Source organism: Aotus nancymaae, unplaced genomic scaffold, assembly GCF_030222135.1.
Source record: "Aotus nancymaae isolate 86718 unplaced genomic scaffold, 86718_ANA_hifiasm-v0.15.2.pri h1tg000021l, whole genome shotgun sequence".
In the NCBI taxonomy this organism is placed as follows: Eukaryota; Metazoa; Chordata; class Mammalia; order Primates; family Aotidae; genus Aotus; species Aotus nancymaae.
In genome coordinates, this window is record NW_026988433.1 from 197,908 (window position 1) to 223,402 (window position 25,495).

General features: G+C 41.2%; 1 protein-coding gene and 1 pseudogene across 2 annotated transcripts; both read right to left on the reverse strand.

Moving 5' to 3' along the window:
- Positions 1 to 1,685: 1,685 nt before the first annotated feature.
- ZNF84 (zinc finger protein 84) lies at positions 1,686 to 23,055 on the reverse strand. Of its 2 annotated transcripts, XM_021675909.2 has the most exons (5): positions 23,023 to 23,055; positions 18,160 to 18,337; positions 14,280 to 14,406; positions 13,552 to 13,647; positions 1,686 to 6,352 (listed from the first exon to the last, which is right to left on the reverse strand). In XM_021675909.2, exons 2-5 carry the CDS (start codon positions 18,172 to 18,174, stop codon positions 4,374 to 4,376), a joined length of 2,217 nt encoding a protein of 738 aa, XP_021531584.2. In that variant the 5' UTR covers positions 18,175 to 18,337; positions 23,023 to 23,055; the 3' UTR covers positions 1,686 to 4,373. The 2 variants fall into 2 exon arrangements, with proteins under 2 accessions (XP_021531584.2, XP_012330583.2); XM_012475160.2 differs by lacking the exons at positions 14,280 to 14,406; positions 18,160 to 18,337; positions 23,023 to 23,055 and having other exon boundaries at positions 13,398 to 13,635.
- Positions 23,056 to 24,291: 1,236 nt separating this feature from the next.
- Positions 24,292 to 24,943, reverse strand: LOC105732881 (protein tyrosine phosphatase type IVA 2-like; annotated as a pseudogene).
- Positions 24,944 to 25,495: the final 552 nt, after the last annotated feature.

A 25,495-nucleotide genomic window follows, 5' to 3' on the forward strand; every position in this document is an offset into this window, starting at 1 on the left:
AACACAGCCTGAACCAGATGAAGCAAACATGAGAATTTATTAGGATATTTGGAATATCCCACAGAAGAATTCAACAATCAAGGTATGAAAAGGGCAGAGGTGGACCTGGACATCGAGACCAGAAGAACCAGGTACTGGAACACAATCAGGACTCCCTTGATTTTGCTTCCATGATGGCTTCATTCTTCTCTCTCACTGCAGACCATGTTTATCCATGTGGTAGAAAACATAGCCACTCACTGTACCCACATTTAAATATAGCTTGTGATGCTAAAATTACATGGACAAAAAAAGATAGTCCTAGCTCTCTAGAAGCTTTATAGTGGAAAAGATAAAACATGCAATGATTATATTATCACAGTGAGATACACATGTACAGGTTCATATAAATTTGATAGGCATTAACAAGGAACAAGGGCATTTCAATTGTAGATTTGCAAAAGCATAAGAGATAACAGAAATCTCAAAGAACTACAAGTTGTTCACAGAGGCCAGAAAATATTGCATAGGAGGAAAAAGTTTCAGAAGGGACCAGTGAATAGGCATTGGTTCGTACAAAAGTCCTTGCATTCCATAAGGAGAATATTACACCTTAAAGTCCACAATGAGCCACATGATATTTCAACATGAGACACATGTAATCAGAGTTGCATTTAAAAGGTCACTATGTATAGATATGAAAAATGGACTAAAAAATTACAGCAAGGTACAGAAAACATGCATGCATCGGCAAGGGTTACGGTTGGTCAAGTTTATCAGCAGTTAGGCCAGGGGTAGATGTTGAACATCTGAAATCTTATTGATACATGCATACACTAACACGACCTCTCAAAGTGCAACCTGAACATATATTGCTGGAACGACCAAATGACTGAGAAGGTCTCAAATGCAGATTCCAAATGCCTATTGCTCTAGATTCTGCTATAAAGTTACTTTTGATAAATCTGGCATTCTCTGGGTGCATTTTATCTCAACATTCTAAAAGTGACATTCTTGAAACCAAAGTACCGCAAATATATGGATCCATAGATACTGATGTCAGATTACGCAAGTAAAACACCAAACAGAAGTCAGTCCTGGTACGGGTTTCAAAATTCAGTCTGGACCTCAAAGAAAACCCACTACCTAGTAAAAGGAAAACAATGTAAATTGTCCTTTGTAGAAGTGTGCGCAACTCCAGGTCAGTGGGAAAACCTGGATGGTATGAGAACAAGAGGAGGTGATACTTCCTGTATTTGGCCTCCTGTAGAATGTTACCTCAACGTACCTTACTGTGCTCCATAAAATCAAAAATCCACTCTAACTTTAAAACTTTCTTCTTGATGTAGGATTTGTGATAGGAACCAGTAAGTGGCAATGCAGAGACGTAGTTTTATGGCTTCCAAGGTAATTTCAAAAACACACTAAAAATCTCTAATTTCAGAATCAGAGCTCTCATGACACTTCAGAATGGTGAGTTCCAGTGATTAGTGCACAATATATGTGAAGCTCCCCACCAGTTCTTAACTTGACCTCTGTTGTCAGCATTGGTCCTCCCTGTAACACCTGATGTTTAGAAAAAAATTCTGCTTTGGGGAATTGAATCAATAGGCTAGTGTTGAAGTTCCATTATCTAGTGTAGGAAGTATTAGGTTTAACTGCTTAATAGTTAATGGAATAATCTAGAATTTCCAAGACCTAATGAATCAATCTCTGGGGTTGGAAAGAGAATGATAACAGATGAAAAGAAAAAAAAGGGCAAAAATCACGAAATACAACAACACCCTGTAACTGTTCATTTGCAGAAGTTTGTCTCCCACATTTAGTAAAATGACTTCAAGATATTAGAAAGTAGGAAGATTTTTTTTTCCTTGAGACAGAGACTCACTCTGTTGCCCAGGCTGGAGTGCATTGGTACAATCTTGGCTCACTGCAACCTCCACCTCCTAAAGTGATTTTCCTGCCTGAGCCGAATGAGTAACTGGGATTACAGGCACGTGCCACCACGCCTGGCTGATTTTTTTAATTTTTAGTAAAGATGGGGTCTCGCCATGTTTGCCACGCTGGTCTTGAACTCCTGATTTCAAGTGATCCATCCGCCTCAGCCTCCCAAAGTGCTGGGATTACAGATGTGAGCCTCTGTGCCTAGCCAGGAAGTTCATACACTTAAGTATGAATAACAGTCGGAAAATTAGATGCTTTAAAGTTACAGCATGGAAAGACAGAATTATATGGCTGTTGAACTCCTGGTATGTTGGTTTAGAAAATTATTCTCATTTATTTAAAATTCCAACTTAACAAAAATGTTGAAAAATCAAGAAAATACTGTTCAAGGTAAAGATGCAATATACCATACTGATAAAACAATTTGAACACAAAAGGAGAAGTCTTCATTTTTTCTAAGTTTGGAATCAAGTTCAATGTCAGACTTTTCTAAATTTCATCAGCATACAAAAAATATTAACTTTGTCAAGCAACATTATTGAGAGAACATTAAAAAAACCATACTTAGCTAAGGGATGGCTCACGCATTTTAATGGAGGCATACTTACATAATGGTAAGTTCTCAATATGAAGTTTTCCATGGAGATAATGCAAGTAATGCAAGAAAGTGAAATGTATTTCAAATGATAAAATAATGGAAATCTTATTTCCTAATACAGACAGTTCCTGACTTAGGATGATGTGACTTACAGTTTCTCAGCATTATAATTGTATCCATACAACTACTGTTTTTCACTTTCAGTATTCAGTAATTACATGAGATATTCAACACCTCTTTACAAAATAGAATATGCATTAGAATGTGTTCTGAGAATGTTTAAGGTAGGCTGGGCTAAGCTATGACGTTGGCTAGGCTGGGTGTATTAAACGCACCTTTGACGTTACAATGTTTTCACCTTACAATGGGTTTATTGGGATGTAACCCTACTGTAAGTCCAGGAGCATCTGGACTTTTCCAGCAACCACAGAAATTTGCTGGAAGATAAAACACGCTTTCTTGAATGTCAAAAAGATTTTTTAGCACAAAATTCCCTAATACTTTACATCTTCATTAATGTGACTTTTAATTCACTTATCCATCTAATTTTTACAAGATATTTTATGCAACACAAAAATCGTAATAGCAGCACAAAATATCTATGATACTTTATCACAGTAAACTAAAACAGTGGCATTTGGATTACACACGACTTAAGATCCATTTATATAATGTATAGTGGCATCTCACTAAATGAAAAAAAGATTTGATACAGTACTGCTTCATTTCATTTAGTTTGGGTGTTGCAATGTAGTTGACACATCTTTATTTTGCTCATTCAGTTATATATCACTATGGTTATTCTGTGGTTCCTGCCTTTGCATATTTATTTTATATAAACTGTTACTCAGGCTCTGAGGATGCAGACAACTTATATAATGTTGGCTTCGGTTACTGAATAGAAAGATCAGTAAAAACAAAATATTCCCTTATATATGTCTATAATAAGGAAAAAGAAATGTGTTACCAGTTAAGCTACTTATCCAAGTAAGCCATGTTACATGAGTTTCCATTTTTTAAATTACTGTTAAAAAATAAAAGCAAGTAGTATGTAGTGTGTCTTCACAGACATCAGAGGCACTATAAGGCATATGCATTTCATACTCCCAATTACATTAAATTATATGTAAGCCCAAAATAAAAACCTTATGTGACACTGGAAGATAGGCCACAAATATCAGGAAGAAATTTCTTAGATGTTTCAATGACCAATTTATTCACATATTTTTAATACTTCAAAGTGAACATCTGTCAACCACTTAGAATTGGGTATTTCTGGTACCCATGTCTACAAAAAGTATAAGGCTTACCTTGCTAGTACTATATTGAGGGAAAAGTATTCCCAGTGTTTTTAAATTGTTAGGATCTCCATAATATGAATTCTCCAAAATATAAAATAGTTTGGTTACTTGTTGCACTGACCCATGTTGAGTACTTTCACAGAACTCCATTCCTAAGGACATTTTCTTATGTAAAATGAACTGTCATTTCTTAAAAATACTGCCTCATTTCCTGCATTCATGGGGTTTTCCCTCATCCCCAGTGGGAATATTTCTAATAGCTTAGCAGACTTGACTTCTGGAAGGCTTTCTGATATTCACAGGATTCTTCTTTGCTGTGAATGTTCTACTCTATAAGGCTTGACTAGGGTTTTTAAAGTTTTTGAGATACACTGCATTCATCAGTTCATTCTACTCTATGAATTCCAATCAGCTTTCCATACACTACCTCATTTATAGAGTTCCCATCCTAATGGAGTACAGACACATAACACAATGTGACTGTCTAAATCTGTTATAATTGTATTTCCTGAAGTCCAAGATATGATCAAAGACTCCTATTAACTGTATTCCTAGGATTTTTTTACTGTATGAGTTCTCTGATGATTGATGAGCTGTGACTTCTGTGAGAAAGCTTTCCCACATGCATTGCACTGATAAGGCTTCTCTCCTGTATGAATTCTCTGATGATTAACCAGCTGTGACTTCTGAGAGAAGGCCTTCCTACATTCACTGCATCCATAGGGCTTCTCACCAGTATGTGTCCTTTGATGTGGTATAAGGTGTGACTTCCGAGAGAAAGCTTTGCCACACTCATTACATTCAAAGGGTTTCTCTCCTGTATGTATTCTCTGATGATTAATGAGACTAGACTTCTCCCTGAAGGCTTTTCTACATTCATTGCATTCATAAGGTTTTTCTCCTGTATGAGTTCTCAGATGTCTAATTAGCTCCGACTTCTCAAAAAAAGCTTTCCTGCAAAGACTGCATTCATAGGGTTTCTCTCCAGTGTGAATTCTCTGGTGGGTATTTAACTGTGATTTCTGGGAGAATGCTTTTTCACAGTCCCTGCATTCATACGGTTTTTCTCCAGTATGAGTTCTCTGATGAGTTGCAAGACTTGACTTCTCACCAAAGGCCTTCCCACATTCAGTGCATTCATATGGTTTCTCCCCTGTATGTGTCCTCTGATGCGATATGAGATGTGACTTCTGACAAAAGGCTTTCCCACATTCAGTGCATACATATGGTTTTTCTCCTGTATGAATTCTCTGATGATTAGTGAGACTTAATTTTTCACTGAAAGCTTTCCCACATTCACTGCATTCATATGGTTTTTCTCCTGTATGAGTTCTCTGATGTCTAACAAGCTGTGATTTCCTGCTGAAGGCTTTCCCACATTTACTGCATATAAAGGGTTTTTCTCCTGTGTGTGTCATCTGATGTGATATGAGATGTGACTTTTGTGAGAAGGCCTTCCCACACTGAAGGCATCCATGAGGTTTCTCTCCTGTATGGGTTCTCTGATGATTAATGAGACTTGACCTCTCTCTAAATGCTTTCTGACATTCACTGCATTCATAGGGTTTCTCTCCAGTATGAATTGTCTGATGTCTAACAAGCTCTGATTTCTCAAAGAAGGCTTTTCTACAATCACTACATCCAAAGGGTTTTGTTCCTGTGTGAGTTCTGTGATGAGTAACAAGTTGTGACTTCCTGCTGAAGGCTTTCCCACATTCCCTGCATTCAAAAGGCTTCTCGCCGGTATGAATTCTCTGATGATTAATGAGATTTGACTTTTCACTAAAGGCCCTCCCACATTCATTGCATCCATAGGGTTTTTCTCCTGTGTGTGTTCTCCAATGTGATATGAGATGTGACTTCCGGGAAAAAGCTTTCCCACATTCACCACATTCATATGGTTTCTCTCCTGTATGTGTCCGCTGATGGGATGTGAGCTGTGACTTTTGGGAGAAGGCTTTCCCACACTGGCTACAATTATAAGGTTTTTCTCCTGTATGAGTTCTGTGATGTGTAACAAACTGAGACTTCTGGGGAAAGGTTTTGCCACATTTACCACAGCCAAAGGCTATGTCTCTTATATGTCTGCTCTGATGTTTAATGAGACTTGGTTTCTTAGTGAAGCGCTTCCTACATTCACTGCATTCATACAGTTTCTCCCCTAAACGATTTCTATGATATATGATAATCTGTGACTTTTTATAGCTCTCTTTAAATTTATCACATTCATAATATTTTAACCAGGTATCAGTATCCTCAGGCTTGGAATGGAGAAAAAAATTATCAAACACATTAAAGTCATCTGATACTGTGTTTACATAATCTCCTTTTGGAATAAGCAAATCTAAATGATGTTTTAAAATCAATCCATCTAAGTCACCTTCGTTGTTTGATTTACTTAGAGGAACAAAGTTCATGTTCAGATTGTAATTTTTCCCAAATGCATCACATTCATGACCTCTTTTTATAATTTTAAGCTGGTCTTGGTTATCCTCGTGCCACATCATGTTATCATCTACTTTCCAGACTTCTATAAAGGAAACAAACAAACAAAAATGTTTGGCTGTGCTTTCCGGAAAAAAAAAACAAAAACTAGCAATGCTATGTTGAGGGGTTGGCTGCTTTTAAGGCTTAGTTTCCTAGTCTGAAATAAGTTCCAAGTATAATAACTATCTTCTAGGTATTGCAGGGACATGCTAAGAACAGAAACAGGAAAGTAACAAGATTAAGTCACCTTTGGTTGTTGACAAATATGTTTATTAAATGGAGAATGTAAAAAACACATGAAGAGCAATAAGAAGCAAAGCAAAAAGGATAGAAGAAGCTTTGACCCAATGTTTTGAGTAATTTTTTTTTGAGACAGAGTTTCACTCTTGTTACCCAGGCTGGAGTGCAATGGCGTGATCTCGGCTCACCGCAACCTCCGCCTCCTGGGTTCAGGCAATTCTCCTGCCTCAGCCTCCTGAGTAGCTGGGATTACAGGCACATGCCACCGTGCCCAGCTAATTTTTTGTATTTTTAGTAGAGACAGGGTTTCACCATGTTGACCAGGATGGTCTCGATCTCTTGACCTCGTGATCCACCCGCCTTGGCCTCCCAAAGTGCTGGGATTACAGGCGTGAGCCACCGCGCCCAGCCCTAAGTAATTAATTCATTCAACACTTTCTGAGTATATACTATGTCCAAGTACTGTGTTTGGTACAAGAGACATAAGAGAAAAAATAAGGTCCTGTCATTATAAAACTTATATTGTAATGGAAAAGATAAAGAAATAATATTTTTAAAACAACAAAACTATATGCTGTAGTAAATACTAAGAAGAAAATGAACATATTTAGGTAGTCATTTCGAGCTTAACGAATGAGAAATAGTTTGCGTTTCTTTCATTCGAAAGTTTTATTTAAACTTGCCATATACATCTTCGTATTACTATTAAGAAAGCCATTTAATGCAAACCATTTTGAAAACCATATCATCTTTCATCTAAACTGTTCAAGCACAGAACTTTAAAATCCACGTATACTTTCACTAGAACTATCCCAAGACTCAAGTTCCCATTCTAAAAATAATCTGACAGTTTGACAGTCATTTGTTATCTGGCTCTATTCCAATTATCCTCAGGATATAACCATTCATACTATTGTAAGTGCACTTCAAAACACATATTTTTAGAGACAGGGTCTTGCTCTGTTGCCCAGGTTGAAATGTGGTGTTGTGATAATGACTCACCACAACCTCAACCTCCCAGGCTCAAGAGAGCCTTCTACGTAAGCCTCCCAAGTAGCCAGAATACACAGGCATGCAACCACCACAACTAGCTAGTTTTGTTGTTGTTCTTGTAGAGCTAGGGTTTCCCTATGTTGTCCAGGCTGCTCTTGAACTCCTGGGCTCAAGCAACTCTCCCACTTTAGCCTCACAAAGTATTGGGGCTGCAGGCATGAGACAACATGCTGGGCCCATTTTTCAATAAAAATCTATACTTAGAACTTTTTGTGAGGTTGTACGTAGAGGTAAGAAAGATGATCAGTAATGTGAAAACATTCCACAAATTTAAATGTCAACTGAAGGTTATTAATATATTTGTAGGATTATATGGTGGAGATAGAATCAATAAGATTTGCTGATGTATTTGGTATGGAGAAAATAAAGGGAAAAAGAGAATCAAGAATGATCCTTAGGTTTAGCATTTGAACAATTTGGTAGATCATGGTGTTAATGAATTCAGAAAGACTGAGGGAGAAATATGAGAGTTCAATCAAAACTTCACTATAAACAATTAATTTTGTTTTTTGACACAGGGTCTTGCCCTCTCACTCAGTCTGGAGTTTAGTGGTGCAATTATAGCTCACTGCAGCTCAAGTGATCCTCCCAACTCAGCCTCCTGAGTAGCTGGGACTACAGGTGCATGCCACCGTGCTCAAGATAATTTATAGAATTTTTTGTAGAGATGGGGTCTCATCATGTTGCTCAGGCTAGTCTCAAACTCCTAGGCTCAAGTAGTCATTCTACTTCAGCTTTCCAAATTGCTGGGATTGCAGACACTGTGTTAGGCCTAATATATTAATTTTAAAATGTATGGGAAGTTTCAATAAAACGGTTATCAGAAAATATGGGAGCAGAAAGTGAAATACTTATAAACTTATATTCATGTTAAATATAATCAAATTATTAACTATTAAGTATGTGTTTGAAATTTACATGTCTTCCCCTTATCTTTATTTTTTTCCTAATAGAAAAATGAAATTGCCTTAGATTTGCTCATTTGTGGTGTATTCCAAATAGTCCCACTCTCTCCATCACTTGCTCTGCTCTAAACTGTCACATTATCTCAATGAAATACCCTTTTTTTTTGAGACAGTGTCTCACTCTGTCACCCAAACTGGAGTGCAGTGGCCCAATCTTGGCTCACTGCAACCTTCACCTCCCAGGTTCAAGCGATTCTCCTGCCTCAGCCTTCTGAGTAGCTGGTACTACAGGCACCTACCACCACGCCCAGCTAATTTTTGTATTTTTAGTAGAGACAGGGTTTTACCATATTAGTCAGGCTGGTCTTGAACTCCTGACCTTGTGATCTGCCCACCTCGGCCTCCGAAAGTGCTGGGATTACTGGTGTGAGCCACCGTGCCTGGCCTGAAATACCCTTCTAATTGGTTTACCTGCTTCCAATTTTACATCGTCTATTTGGCAGTCAGATTAAACTTTCACAATTTTAAATTAGGTTTTACTTTTCAAAATTTCTTCACTCAATTATAACACCTTTGTATATTGCTTACAAGTTGAGATATGATCTAGTTCCCATACTCTCTCCAACTTACCTGTATCTCTCTGGCACACTGACTTCAGCCCCATGGACGTCCTTTCTGTTTCTTAACGTAACAGCCGTTTTCTGACTTAACCTATTCTAATTTGTCATTCCTTTTGGAGACACTTTTCCCCATGCTCTTTTCACATCTTTCATATCTACAATTAGTTTTTCCACGTTGTGTCTCCTCAAAACTTGTATATTGAAGATTAACTCCCGGTATGGCTGTATTTGGAGACAGGACCTCTAAGGAAGTAAGGTTAAATGAGGTCATAAGGGTAAGACCCTGATCAAGTAGTTATTGTCTTTATAAAACTAGATAGAAGGCCAGACACAGTGGCCCACCTCTGTAATCTCAGCACTTTGGAAGGCTGAAGCGGGCAGATTACTTGAGCGCCGGAGTTCGACAGCAGCCTGGGCAACATAAAACTCTGTACCAAAAAAAAAGTGTTTTTAATTAGCCAGGTATGGTAGTGTACACCTGTGGTCCCAACTGCTCGGGAGGATCACTTGAGGTGATCACAGGACGTTAAGGCTGCAATGAGCCGTGATTGTGCCATTGCACTCCAGCCTAGGTGAGTGAGACCCTGTCTCAAAAAAGAAAAAAAAAGAAAGAAAGAAAACCCAGAGGGATTACTTTCTCTCTCTCTCTCTCTCCATGCACACACTGAGGAAAGGCCATGTAAATACACGGTGAGAGGGTGGCTGTCTACAAGTCAGGAAGAGAACCCTCAACTCTTGATCATGCTGGTACCTTGATCTTGGACTTTCCATCACTAAAATGGAGAAATAAATTCTGTTGTTTAATCTCCCCCGAATATGGTATTTTCTTATGGCAGCCTGAGCGGACTAACAGATTCTCTCATCTAATTTACTTCTGCGATAACACTTGGCAGGATCTGAAATTTTTCATGCTTACTTGCTACCCTGTTCTTTTTTCATCCTCCCATTAGCAGGTAACCACTATGTGGGCAGGAAATATACGTCTAATGCTCCCTATTATACCCATAGTACCTAGCACAATAACATAAAGATAAAGTAAGTCAATAAATACCCCATTTTCTCTGAACTCCTAAAGCAGTCTGTGCAGAAAAGAGCATCAGGTCTGAAACTACTATCCACAGAAAGCCCTGCTTGCAAGATTGGCCCTTGGCTGGCATCTGAGAATGTGAGTTTCAGGATGTCCCTACTGTTTCCTAACTGATAAAAGTGGCCTACTATGCCAAGACTGCATACAAACAATATGGTCAGCACATGTTAGGCAGGGAATACCTACAAGACCAGCTCTCAGTAGAAACCTTGGGCACTTATCTCTAATGGTCTTTCCTGGGCAGAAATATCAAAAACATGCTACTACATGTTTGTTGCAGAGGATCGTAAACTGACCCTTATGGGAGGGAGGGAGCTTGGGAGGCCTGCACATGGATTCTTCCAGATTCTCTCTGTACCTTTTTCATTTATGATCCAGCTGTGTGTCCTTCAAATGTCACTGTAATAAATCTTAGTCATAAGTACAATAATATGCTGAGTCCCATGAGTCTTCCTGGTGACTCTGAACATGGGGGGATCTTGGGGACCCTGACACACAGTTCCAATTTGTGTAATCTTGATAATTAGCTTTGCACTGCCTTACAACAAAATGAATGCTCAATGTTTAAGTGCTGAATTTTTAAACAAACGCAAACGTCTCATCTTCTTAACTAAGTTGTATGCTTCTGGAACTTATTATACATGGATTTATGTATTTTCTTGTCTGTCTTTGTAATCCTTTTCAGTAAAAGATTAAACCCACTAGGTGAGTGGATCTCAACTAAAAAGGGCACATAAAAACTACAAGAAGTATCTCAAATTAGAAATCCCAGTCTTACCACATAAAACTAAAAAAACAAAAAAAAGAAACAGGCATGGTGGCACACACCTGTAGTCCCATCTACTCAGGAGGCTGAGGCAAGAGGATCACTTGGGCCCAGGAATTTGAGTCTGCAGTGACTTATGATCACCCCACGGCACTGCAACCTGGGCAACAGAGCAAGACCCCGTCTATAAAAACAAAGACATAGCTTTTGGAAAGAAATTTATTTAATATTGCATGTTCTATAACTAAAGTGAAGATATTAAATTTAAGCCCCTGATAGTATTTTTTTAGACGGTTGGTCTCTGAGCTTTGTTTGCATCCTTGTGTGCAAACAAAGCTCAGGAACCAACCACCTAAAAAATATTATATATACTATGATCAGGTCATAGATGTGACTTCAGAAAAAGGTGAGAAAAATTTAGGCTGGGTATTCAAGAAACGTTTCATAAATATAACTGCAGTGAAAACCAAGTTCCTATAAAAAGGATTAAGAATTTCTAGGTAACTAGTATAATACCACCAAAAGTTCAAGATGTTACATATCTGAAAACACTTGAGAACTGATCGTGAATAGGGGGAAGGAAGAAATGACTGAACGGGCAACAACAGTGTCATACAATGGAGGTCCCAGAGAGAAGAGATTACAGGTCTGGAGCAGATGCTGTCACTGTCTCACCTATACCCATCAGCTAAATTCAGAGGATACCTGCAGCTCTGATGGACAGTTTCTGACATGATGTCTACCCCGAGCACTCACAACTCTCTACCCAAGAACTTTCTTGGGCTGAAAGCACAAGTTTGGTCTGTACGCAGGGACCCTGGACATCCTGGATACTTACTGTGGCAGAGCAAACCTCAACACTGAGATGGGAGTACATAAATACCTGGGCTTCCTAGTGCCTCAGAGTGTCAAGACTGAGGAATATTTTCACAGTGCCTCAGAAGGCACTCAGCCCATCCTTCACGGGCATTAATGCTCCCAGCACTTCCTGGTCTGACTTGCCCATTCTCTCACATTTGTGGGGACCATGTCCCCAGTAAGTTCTTATACTCGCATACGTATCTTAGGGTCTGCTTTTGAGGGAATCTGAAGTAAGTCAATGTCACACAGCAGATAATGAGTAAAGAGGTTCGGCTGATCAGAGTAGTGTGGGATGCTTTAGGAAATAAAATATGGTGGCATCATTAAGACAGCTTGTAAAATATTAGAATCTGGATCTATCTAGCAATTTGAGAACTTCAGAAATGAGACATCATGAACCTACATTTAAGTGAAAATTGAGGCAGGAAATCTTTTAAGAGATACTTTCCAGCCAGGCACGGTGGCTCACACCTGTAATCCCAGCACTTTGGGAGGCCAAGCCGGGCAGATCACAAGGTCAGGAGTTAGAGACCAGCCTGGCCAACATGGCGAAAATCTGTACTAAAAATACAAAAATTAGCCGGCCGTGGTAGCAGGCGCCTATAGTCCCATGTGCTTGTGAGGCTGAGGCAGAATTGCTTGAACTCGGGAGGCAGAGGCTACCGTCAGCCAAGATCGTGACATTGCACTCCAGCCTGGGTGAAAGAGCAAGACTCTGTCTCAAAAAAAACTAAAATTAAATTAAGAAGATACTTTCCAAATAGAAAAAAACTTTAAAACAACATGAAAGGATAGTAGAAAGGGATTATTCGGCTGGGCGCGGTGGTTCACATCTGTAATCCCAGCACTTTGGGAGGCCAAGCCGGGCAGATCATGAGGTCAGGAGTTTGAGACCAGCCTGGCCAACATGGTGAAGCCCCATCTCCACTAAAAATACAAAAAAATTAGCCAGGCATGGTGGCATGCGCCTGTAGTCCCAGCTGCTTGGAAGGCTGAGGCAGGAGAATTGCTTGAACCTGCGACTTGGAGGTTGCGGTGATCAGAGATCACACCACTGTACTCCAGCCTGGGCGACAGAATGAGACACCATCTCAAAAAAAGAAAAGAAAAGAAAGAAAGAAAAGAAAGAAAAAAAGAAAGAAAGAAAGAAAGAGAAAGAAAGAAAGAAAGGGATTATTCATATACTCCACAGTGTCTAATCTGTAGGAAAAAAAACACAAAGGAACCTAATTTTAAAGGGAGGATAAAGATAAATTGGGAGAAATAATGGCTCCATTTTCTAATGTAATGAGACGAAACAGATTGGGGCTTTGGCAAGTGGTCCTTTGGGCATCAGAGATATCCAAATGGAGGACAAAATCAAGATGCTTCAGTGTGTAAAAGGAGATGTCTCTGGCCACAGGGGAAGGAGGAACTGAAGGGGATAAATGTGAGGACAGAATACCAAACAAGAAGTTAAGGTACCAGATGTTACAGAGAATAACAAAATCATCGCCAAGATAAGCAGGATGCATTTCATTATAAGCCACAAAGAAGCTACATCTAATGTGACTTACTTGAGTAGCTAATGTCAGTTGTTCTGAGGCACCACCAAAGGTTTGGAGATGCTGAAGAGAAATCTGAAGCACATTTCAGAGATGCCAACGCATCACTGACAAGATGGCAGGGGACTTCTACTTTCTCCCACCTGCCTGGTTCTCATACGCTCACCTGGAGAATATGAACTTGGAATTTCTTCATCTCCTATCCATGGCTCTTCCCCTTGCTCCAACTTGAAGATGACATCCGGCTTCATAGCTTCATACCCTGTTTGGGGAAAATCACAAAGGCCTTAGGCCCCACTGCTTGGGCTTTAGGGCCTCTGAAGATGAGCAAGGCTTGGCCTGATAACGCTGTGCCTCAACAGGGTAAGTAATTCTCAAAGTTACAGTAACGGTCTCCCTGGAGGCAAACAGGGTCCAGTACAAAGCCATTAAACACTTCAGAGGCCCTGGCGCCAGTAAGTCTGGGTTTACACCCAGGCTCTTTAATTTAGTAGCTGTTAGTTCTTGGGAAAGTTACTTATCTTGGCCTCTATTTTCTCATCAGGAAAGATGAGTAATAATTATACTTGCCACACAGGACTGCTCTGTAAATGAGTTGATACATGTAAAGCACTTGGTATAATATGTGACATATAGGAAGTTAAATGCATTAGGTCAAACTGTTCATACTTAAGTTTCAGACGTTGCATAACAAACTTAAGACCTCATTATTGAAAGCTGAGACCCAAATACTTTCTTGGTGTCATAGTCCAAGCAACCGTGATCTAAATTTTAGGTCCAAAATCATTAAAAATTTCAAAAGCCTAACTACAGGCTTCTGAAACTTCCCAGCAACTAAAAATAAAAGGCAATGCACTGGGCAAAATCCAAGGGACTCAAGAAAGCTTTTATTACCCAGTGACACCAGGCTGCTATAGTTCTCCAACATGACATCCTTATATAAATTCTTCTGAGAAGGATCCAGTAGCTGCCACTCCTTTTGGGTGAAGTCCACAGATAAGTCGTCAAATGAGAAGGACTCCTGTAAGAGCACAATCCTAGTAAATCTGAAGCAGTTAACACTGTATGATGTGAGAAAAAAATATTGGAGCTTGAGCACGTTATTCTCATCACAAGTTACACAAAATGCCTACTACGTCCCTACCTTTGTATATTTTGTGTGATAAAATGTCATTGTGCGTTCTTCCATCCTGTTAACCTAAACATTAAAAAGAGAGGCTCTCCAGAAGAAAATGATGCTTATTTGGGAAGAGCGCACTGCGATGGGCAGACACGTGCCACAGTAAACTGCATGTGCATTCAGGGAGGTAAAGGAAGACAAAAGCTTTTAAAGAAAAAAACGAGGTGCATCACATAGTTGTTTTGAAAGTTATCCCTGGCCACAAAGACCAATAATAAGGGCGACACCAGTCCAAAGATGGACACACAGCTGCTGGGCAGGCGTCCCAATAAAGGTATTTTTTGTGTAAGGCTTCAATGGCCTTTGTGCAAGGTTGTGGTTTTTGCAGTCTTTTGTGATAATTTTTATCAGGCATGCAAGTGTGAGAACCCTCTTTTCACAGGCTTCCCAGCTCTACTTGTCAGGGTTAAAAAAAAAAAAATAACGCTAGTGACTCCATTTTGATTCTGACAACTTTCACAGAAGACATGAGAACCTGAATAGTTGACTTTAAACCCCCTGAACCACCAATAATATATTTACTGAACCTCAAATTTGGTACTGGAAGAGGCAGTAGCAAAAGAAAGAGAACAGGATAGTCAAGGTGGCTCACGCCTATAATCCCAGCACTTTCGGAGGCCAAGGCAGGAGGATCACTTGAGTCCAAGAGTTTGAGACCAGACTGAGTAATATAGTGAGACCTTGTCGCTACAAAAATAAAAAATAAAAACATTAGCTGGGTATGGTGGCTCATGCCAGTAGTCACAATTACTTGGAAGGCTGAGGTGGGAAGACCCAGGCTTCAGTGAGCTGTGACTGCACCACTGCACTGCAGCCTGGGTGACAGAGTGAGACCAGATCTCAAATACAAACCAATACACAAAAATACCAAGGAGAAAGATAATAAAATAATACTCTCAAAAGTTCCATTGTCTTACAGAGGGCTGCAAACATGCACACTTACAAGTAAAATAAACTTGTAATAACTAAGAGAAATAAGAGTCCAGTGTGGATAAAAAGCAGGGAGAGCTTCACTCTATCTGAGTGTAAAGTTAGGCTCTACAGAAAAGGTAACATTTAAATGGGTTTTAGAATATTAGTTGTTTTTCACAAAGAAAAGGAAGGAAAGGCATTCAGGGAGGCAGCAGCTCTGATTTAAAAAAGAAAAAACAAAAAACCGTGAGGACTGAGGAGATGCAAACACTTCAGTCCGACAGGCTGATGAGGAATGGGACAGTGATTAGATTAAAGGCCACAGCGGGAGCTGGGGCAGAATGTGGTTAACTTGGCTAGGATACTTTCTTATTGCCAACAGTTAACCACAAAAGACTTTACAGGAAAGGGAGTGATATAACCAAACACAGATTTTAGAAAGGTGACTAGATTTTGGATCAAGATAGATTTCTGTCTCAAAGTCTTCTAAGATAAAAAGAAAACATAAGCACACATCTTTAAAAAATCTAGAATGCCACTGGAAAATAAAAAAGTAAGTTTGACCCTAATAGCACATGATACACTTTAAGAGGAGTCAGTGAATTTGAAGACAGATCAATAGAAACTGTTAGTTTTGAACAGAGAGAAAATGACTTAAGAATGAACGGAGCTCAGGACACTATCAAATAATACCAAAGAATCTAACATGAGTGTCACAGGAGTCCAGGAAAGAGCAAAGACAGAGCATGGTGAAAATAAATTCCCAAGAAATGATAGCGGAATATGCTGTATAACTGGCAAAAGAAATAAACCAAGAAATTCAAGAAGTTCGGTGAACGCCAGACAACAGGTGTGAGGAATTCCACACCCAGACAAACCATAAATGGCTAGAAAGAAAAAAACCACATCACAGATAGTGCAAATTTATTTATTTCTTTTTTGAGACAGAGTTTTGCTCTGTTACCCAGGCTAAAGTGCAGTGGCATGATTATAGCTCACTGCAACCTCTGCCTGCTGGGTTCAAGTAATCCTCCCATGTCAGCCTTCTGAGGAGCTGGGATTACAAGCGCATGCCACCACACCCATTGAAATTCTTTGAGACACAGTCTCGCTCCGTCACCCAGGTTGGAGTGACGTGGTGTGATCTTGGCTTACTGCAACCTCTGCCTCCTGGGTTCAAGCAACTCTCCTGCCTCAGCTTCCTGAGTAGCTGGGATTACAGGCGCCTGCCACCACACCTGGCTAATTTTTGTATTTCTAGTACAGACGGGGTTTCGCCATGTTGGCCGGGCTAGCGTCAAACTCCTGACATCAGGTGATCCACCCACCTTGGCCTCCCAAAGTGCTGGGATTACAGGCGTGAGCCACTGCACCCAGCCAAGAGTAAGCAAATTAATGACTGTCTTAGGCTGGGGTGGGAAGAGGAACTGACCAAAAATTTCACAAAGATTGTTTTGGGGTGATGGAAATCTTCTAAACTAGATTGTGCTGAATGGTTATACAGCATAAGTTTACATAAAAATCACTGAATTATACATTAAAATGGTGAAACTTATTGAGGTCATACTCCGATAACGCTATTAAACTTGTGCCAACATACTTCACAATATAGATGAAATAGCTATATTCTTTGAAAAACAACGTGCCCAAAGTGACAAGAAGAAACAAAATCTGAATTAATCCTGTAACTGTTAAAGAAACTAACCCCACAATTTAAAACCTTCCTTCAAAGGAAATACAAGATCTAGGCAGTTTTAGTGGTAATTCTTCCAAACATTTACATAAAATAATTCGGCCAGATGTGCTGGCTCACGCCTACAATTTCAGCTACTTGATAGACTGAGGCAGGAGAACTGTCTGAGGCCAGGAGTTCCACACAAGCCTGGGCAACACAGTGAGACCCTGTCTCTACCAAAAAAAAAAAAAGAAAAAAAAAATTTTAACTAGCTGGACTTAGTAGTTTATGCCTGTACTCATATCTACCTGGGAGGCTGAGGTGGGAGGAATGCTTGACCCCAGGAGTTCAAGGCTCCAGTGAGCACTCTAGCCTGGGTGACAGAGTGAGACCATGTCTCTTAAAACAAAAAGAAAAAAAAAGTTATTTCTGATGTTTTTGTTAATATAAAAATCTAATCAAATCTAAAGAAAAATCACTGGAACTAATAAGTGGGCTTAAGAAGTTCCTGTACACAAAGTCAACATGCAAAAATATAGTGTATTTCCATGTTTCGGCAAGAAAATTTTTCTAATTAACAAAATTTCAGATACCATTTATTGTAGAAATGGCTAACTGCAGGTCTGGAATAAAAACATTCAAAACTGTGTTATATTTTGTCATGCTAGAAAACAGTATTCTAGCTCATAAGAAGAAATGATAAAAGTCGCATGTCACCATTTTGCAGCTTCCAGCAAAATCATCCATCGGCCAGGCGCAGTGGCTCAATGCAGTAATTATGTAAGATGTTATGGCTTTAAATACGCTATAAATATTCAACCCTAAGAACCTGTCATGGTCCAATAGTTAATATGTCCCTGTGCCGGTTTTGTTCCAATCCTGATCATCTATTCTGCGCCGATTTTCCTCTGATTTCTTAACTATTTAAACTTCTCTTTTTCACTGGAAGGCTTATACATGTCTTCTAATTCCCTGGGGAAAAAATAAGAACTAAACGATCAACTCACCTGTAACATGGTCATTTTCTGCTGCAGTACGAGATGCTTAGCAAGTCTGAAATCTGACCCGAGACTCTGGAGTGAGGTCTTGGCTAAGTCTTCTACACTGAGAACGAATTCCTGGTTCGAAGAACTCCTTTCTTATCTCACATGAGCAGGCTTATTTGTAGGGACCAGGATCTGTGGACTTTGGGACAAATGTACTTCAACTGGTATATTCACATTGCACATGGAATCTTTTTCTCTCTTGCTAGGAACTTGGAATTTATGATTACCTAAGGCCAGAGGTATGCTTGCGGTATAACTGAAACAGGGTTCTCAGGGAAACAATATAGTAAAATAGAACAGTGGAAGCCTATGTCTTTGCAAACAGATAAAGAAATATCAGAGGCTGAGTGGGGTGGCTCACGTTTGTAATCTCAGCACTTGGGAGGCTGAGGTGGGTAGATCTACTAGGTCAGGAGTTCGAGACCAGCCTGGCCAATATGGTGAAACCCCGTCTCTACTAAAAATACAAAAATTAGCCAGGTGTGGTGGCGCGCACCTGTAATCCCAGCTACTCAGGAGGCTGAGGCAGGAGAATTGCTTGAACCCAGGAGACGGAGGTTGCAGTGAGCCAAGACAGCACCATTGCACTCCAGCCTGGGTGACAGAGCAAGATTCGGTCTCAGAAAAAATTTAAAAAATTTAATATATACATATATATATATACACATACACATACAATATATATATATATCAGAAATAAAATAACTGTGAGAGTCACTCAATATTCACTGTGAACACTGAAATGCAAATCAGCTTAACAGGTGCTGTTAGGAAAAATATAGTTTATATGATTTGTATTAAAATAGATTTGAGTTTCAATCAACCTTTTCCCTTTACCAGCTAGAAGATTTCTGGCAAAAACACAAATTTCACCATTCTGAGCCTTAGTTTCCTATTAATACAACCTTAACTTTTGTCTGCCAGTTCTATCCATTTCAGAAGGAAATGGGTTAAAATTTCGCAATATGACTACAGATGGCTCAGTTTTCCTTACAATTCTGCTGACGTTTGGGTTATATGCGTACGGCCATGTTGTTTGATGCACAGAGGTTAAACAGAGGATGTAAAAAGAATCGTTTTGTAACAATGCTTCATACCCCAAATAATGTCTTTTGCCTTAAAATCTATTTTATCATAGATGAAGTCTGCAACATCAGCCTTTTTTTTTTTTTTTGGTAGGGTCTTGCTCTCTCACCCAGGCTGGTGTGCAGTGGCACAATCACAGCTCATTGCAACCTTGAACTTCGGGCTCAAGGGATCTTCCTGCCTCACCTCCCAAGTAGCTGGGACTACAGGTGTGTGTGCCTCCATGCCCAGCTAACTTGTCGTGTTTTGTTTTTTTTTTTGTAGAGACAGGATCTCGCTATGCTGCGCAGGATAGTCTCGAACTCCTGGGCTCAAGCAATCCTCCCACCTCAGTCTCCCAAAGTGCTGGGATTATAGGCATAAGCCACCACGCCTGGCTTTAGCATTCTTTTGGTATTTACCTGTTCAACTAGACTTAAAATTTCAGCATCATTATGTTTGTCTCTTACGAGCAGCTCAGAATTCAAATTTATTGGTGTTTAAAAAAAAAAAAATCCCATCGGCCAGGTGCGGTGGCTCACACCTATAATCCCAGCACTTTGTGAGGCCAAGGCAGGTGGATCACCTGAGGTCAGGAGTTCAAGACCAGCCTGACCAACATGGTGAAACTCTGTCTCTACTAAAAACACAAAAATCAGCCAGGCGAGGTAGCATGCCCCTGTAATCTCAGCTACTCAGGAGGCTGAGGCAGGACAATTGTTTGAACTGGGAGGTGGAGGTTGCAGTGAGCCAAGATCACGCCATTGTACTCCAGTCTAGTCAACAAAAATCCAAACCAACAATCTTTTTTTTTTGAGACGGAGTCTTACTCTGTCACCAGGCTGGAGTGCAGTGGCACAATCTCGGCTCACTGCAACCTCCGTCTCCTGGGTTCAAATGATTCTTCAGCCTCAGCCTCCCGAGTAGCTGGGACCACAGGCACGTGCTACCACGCCTGGCTAATTTTTTTGTATTTTTAGTAGAGGCGGGGTTTCATCGTGTTGGACAGGATGGTCTCGATTTCTTGACCCCGTGATCTGCCCACCTTGGCCTCCCAAGGCCAAGGACACGCTGGGATTACAGGTGTGAGCCACCGCACCCAGTCCAGTCTGTCTTTTAACTGACAAACTGAATACATTTAATGTTTATTGTGGTTATTGCTTTTTTTTCCCCCTCCTTTCTTGCCTTCAAAGCCTCAATTTCTGTATTTGCTAAAATGGTGAGGATAAAATAGACCTCACAATGAGAGTCTAAGAAACAAATGAGATATTAAAAGGAAAGTGACTAGGGCCTTGTAATAACTGTTACAGCTAGCAAACACTCCAGTGCTTTCTATGTGTGAGACAATATACTAAGCATTTTATTTTATTTTATTTTATTATTATTTTTTTGAGACGGAGTTTCGCTCTTGTTACCCAGGCTGGAGTGCAATGGCGCGATCTCGGCTCACCGCAACCTCCGCCTCCTGGGTTCAGGCAATTCTCCTGCCTCAGCCTCCCGAGTAGCCGGGATTACAGGCACGCGCCACCGTGCCCAGCTAATTTTTTTATATTTTTGGTAGAGACGGGGTTTCACCTTGTTGACCAGGATGGTCTCGATCTCTTGACCTCGTGATCCACCCGCCTCGGCCTCCCAAAGTGCTGGGATTACAGGCGTGAGCCACCGCGCCCGGCTATCCTAAGCATTTTAAATTGAACTCTTATCCACAACCCTATAAGGCATTTAACATAATCTCCATTTTACAGAGAGAAACTGAGACAGAGTGATTGTCAAATGTGCCTGTGACTGCACATTTGGTAAGAAGCAAAATTCAAATGTTACTTCTCTATCTTGCTATATTCAAAGCATGTACTACTAAAATCATAATGTCATTTGTGCATATCTACATGCACAAACACACAACATAAATCCTGGAATCGGCTCCTAGTCCCATGCATACATTGTCACTACTTTCCACAAAAACGCAAATGAAGGACAGTCTGCCTCAATCCCGCAGCTTACTAACAAGCAGCACTTCTTTCTCATGACGTTCTGTGATTCAAACTTTCGTGCCAACTCAGAAACACATTTTCTCCCCGTTATACAAGAAAAGAATCCTTTACACCTTAGACAGTGATAATACATATATCTTAGAACAGAAGCTGGCACACAGTCACATAACTATTATAAAAGTAAAATATGATGGCAAAGTATAAAAAATCTACACAAGTTAAATAAGAAATAATCATCTGTGATCTCACCACAGGTAACCAATCTGGAGATGATGGAAACTATTATGATATTGTTCATAAAATGGAAGTAAACGGTCACATTTTAAAACTGTTTTTGATTTTTTCCCCACTATGTGAAGAACCTCTTTCCAGGCCAATAACCTTATTTCTATAATATCAACAACTTACATAAAATAACAAAAAAATAAAGTCCTACCCATAATTTTAAAAATAAATAAAATATGTAGGAATATCTAGACCCATATGAAGCATACTAAAAACACCAATGAGAACTATAAAAATGGAATTAAAGAAATTTATATTAGATTTTGTTCTGGGATAGGAAGACTTCATATTGTAAAGATAATTTGACCTCAGATGACTTATGTAACTCATTCAACTCCATAATCTCAAAATTTTTTTCTTTAACAAGCAATTCTAAAGTTTATGTGCAAGAAAAAAGCTTCAGGAAGTTTGGACACTTTTTTTGGGGGCAGGGTCTTACTCTGCTGCGCAGGCTGAAGTGCAATGGCATAACCATAGCTCACTGCGGCCTTGAACTCCTGGGCTGAAGTGATCCTCGCCCCGCAGCCTACAGAGTAGGCTACAGGCGTGACTCACCACGCCCGGCCTGGACACTTTTGGAAATACAAAATAATGAGTGTGAACAAGCCCAGTGTAAAACAATTAATTATAATCATTAGAACATTTGACACTGGCTCCAGAGAGGTTATGCAGATGAAAAAAGCAGAACTGTGTAAATACGCAAGAGTTAGTATGTAATAAATACAGCATTTCAAAGCCATGAGTAAAAATTATTTAATGAACAGGAGGATATTTGAAAGAAAATAAAGACAGTCATTTCATACATTACAACTACCTCCAGATAGGCTAAATTTTAAAATAATGGAAACCCTAAGAATGCCTTTTAAAAAGCCACAGGTGAACGAATATATGTATAATTTGAGGGGAGATTTCGCTACACCTCACACAAAAGGGAAAAGCCATTAAAATTTTTTTAGTCTAATGCAACCATTAAAAAACACAGGGCCAGGTCTGGCGGCTCACACCTGTAATCGCAGCGCTTTAAAAACCCTTTCGATAGCGGCAGGGGCGGCTGCGGGAGGACGCGGTCCAGCGGGGCAGCCGCCCCTCAGCGGAACGGCGAGGAAACGGGGCTGGCCCGGGGTCCAGGCCGGACGCACCCGAGGCCCACGCCGGCGCCTCCACGCCCGCCTGAAAGGACGCCCCGGGGCGGCGCCTCCGGGAAGGCAGTGCCCGCGGCCCAGCCCCGAACCCGCACGGCTCCGCGGGCCACGGCATCCTCACCACCCGGCCCAGACCCGCCCAGCCCCTGCCCGAGCCCCTGCCCCAGCCCCTGCCCCAGCCCCTGCCCGAGCCCCTGCCCGAGCCCCTGCCCGAGCCCCGAATCCGTGCGCGAACGGCCGAGGCGGACGTCCAGGGCCTGGAAGCCGAAGGCCCCCGCGGCCACTCCCGCGCGCCTCCCCCGCCATCCCCGCATTAAACGCACTGAACGCACTGAACTCACAAAAGACTCCGCCGCCGAGTCGCTCCCGCGCCCGCGCCCGCGCCCACGCCCGCGCGCCCGCGGCCCGCGATCACGTGACGCCACCAGGCCCCACCCCCCCCGCCCCCGACCGCGCCCCGCGCACGCGCCCGAGCCGTCGGTCTTTGTGCGCTCCCCGGCGGCTCCGAACCGGCCGGGACGAGTCGGGGACTGCACATGCGCACTCCCCTCTCACGTGGCAGCTAAGGACAAAGAGAAAGAAAGCGCAACCTGCAAGCTCTGCCAAGAGTGTATATGCGCATGCGCCAAGGACGGAGTCCACGGAACTCAATTTCCCAGGGTGCCCCGCGTCCGGAAGCGCCTGTCGCCCGGAGACGCAGTGACACCAAACGGGCTCACACGATTTTCTGAGAAACATAAAGGGAAATCGAATCCACCAATACGTTTTTTTAATTTATTTTTTTTTTTTTGGAGACGGAGTGACGCTCTGTCGCCCAGGCTGGAGTGCAGTGGCGCGGTCTCGGCTCACTGCAACCTCTGCCTCCCGGGTTCAAGCCATTCTCCTGCCTCAGCCTCCCAAGCAGCTGGGACTACGGGCGCCCGCCGCTAGCCCGACTAACTTTCTGTATTTTAGTAGAGACGGGGTTTCACCATGTTGCCCAGGCTGGTCTCGAACTCCTGAGCAATCCGCCCGCCTTGGCCTCCCAAAGTGCTGGGATTACAGGCGTGAGCCACCGCGCCCGGCAGATGTGGAATCTTAAAAAATTGAACTGATAGAAACAGTGGAAGAGTGGTTACCAGGGGTCAGGTGGCAAGGGTGGGAAATGAGGTGACGTTGGTCAGATGTTTTAAAAAGAGAACAAACTTGCAGTTATAAGATGAATAAGTTCTGGAGACCTAATGGACAGCATGGTGACCGTAGTTAATAGTGTGTCATATACTTGAAATTTACTGAGAGTGAGGCTGTAAAATATGATGAAATATTCTCATCACACATACCCGAAAGGTAACTATGTGAGATGATGGGTACATTAACTCGCTTGATTGTGTCAATCACTTAACAATTTATATATATACATATATATATATCACAACTTCATGTTGTCACCTTGAATCGATACAATTTTAATTTTTTTTCTTTTCTTAACATTTTATTGATTTTATAAAGGGAATTCTTTTTTTGTTTGCATTTTTCCAGCCCTTGGGAGAGTGGCTGAAGAGTACTGAGCCCATCACTACTTGGATGACACAGCCGAGACTGCAGATTCACGTTTACTGGTACTAACAGTTCCTCTAAAATGCCACAGTCGAGCCAGCCTTCATTTACGTTTCTACTGTACACAGCAATGCCCATCGGTATCTCTGAAGTGTAATCGCATCTTAGGTCGGTGTTTCTCCAAGTAAAGCAGCTGTTTAGAATAGAATGCGGCCCTTCTTTTTCGTCTTATAAACCAGACGGTATCTTCATACGCGATTCCATCTTCAGTCGAAGCAAGTGCAACCAGCACAGGCGCCCTTCCCAAGCCCACAACACAATGCGCTGCAACACAGCAACCTGGCTTTTCACGAAAATCGGTGTGGAACAGGTCTAGCCAATCGTCTGCTATCTGATTAGGTGGTGAGCTCGCCTGTTAAATGGCCGATGTAAAATGTGGATTCCTTCTTTTTCAGCTGGAATTCTACCAAATGTAGCATCACACACTCAAACCAAGTGTCAGTCCATACTCCTCACGTTCCTCTGTGAACTTGGAGTAGCATTGGTGGGGTTGTGAGTTATGAGAAAACGCATGTTCCCGTAGATCTCCGCAGGGGCTGCACAGTTCATTATGGCAAAGAAAAAGTGTGAGCATGTGTGCGAGTGATATATATGTAGAATATTTATAGATAATATGTATTTTTATATAATGTATATATTATTATTATTATTTTCATTTTTATTGATTTTTTTTTTTTTTTTGAGATGGAGTTTCGCTCTTGTTACCCAGGCTGGAGTGCAATGGCGCGATCTCAGCTCACCGCAACCTCCACCTCCTGGGTTCAGGCAATTCTCCTGCCTCAGCCTCCTGAGTAGCTGGGATTACAGGCATGCGCCACCGTGTCCAGCTAATTTTTTGTATTTTTAGTAGAGACGGGGTTTCACCATGTTGACCAGGATGGTCTCGATCTCTTGACCTCGTGATCCAGCCGCCTCGGCCTCCCAAAGTGCTGGGATTACAGGCGTGAGCCACCGCGCCAGGCATGTATATATTATTTAGCTACATATAAATAGAGTCTCTGGGAGCAACTTTGTTCCTATAGATGTTCTTTTACAATGCCTTAGCCCAGGAGACCAAGTACCCCTTCAAATATAGAAAAATCACAACCCTGAGGACCAATTACAGCCCAAATGAAATGGATCTTTATGAAGTTCTCCTGGTAACCCATTCATTCATAAAGTTAAAAGGAGTTAAGCCCTGGGTTCACCATTCACCAATAAAGATTGTACCTGCCTACT

Excerpts from the sequence above, each read along its gene's own strand:
- ZNF84 (XM_021675909.2), bottom strand. Across the intron at positions 13,648-14,279 it reads TAGCAGCCTGGTGTCACTGG|GGTATGAAGCTATGAAGCCG; the intron begins GTAATAAAAGCT and ends TTCCCCAAACAG. Across the intron at positions 6,353-13,551 it reads TCCAAGTTCATATTCTCCAG|AAGTCTGGAAAGTAGATGAT; the intron begins GTGAGCGTATGA and ends TTTCCTTTATAG.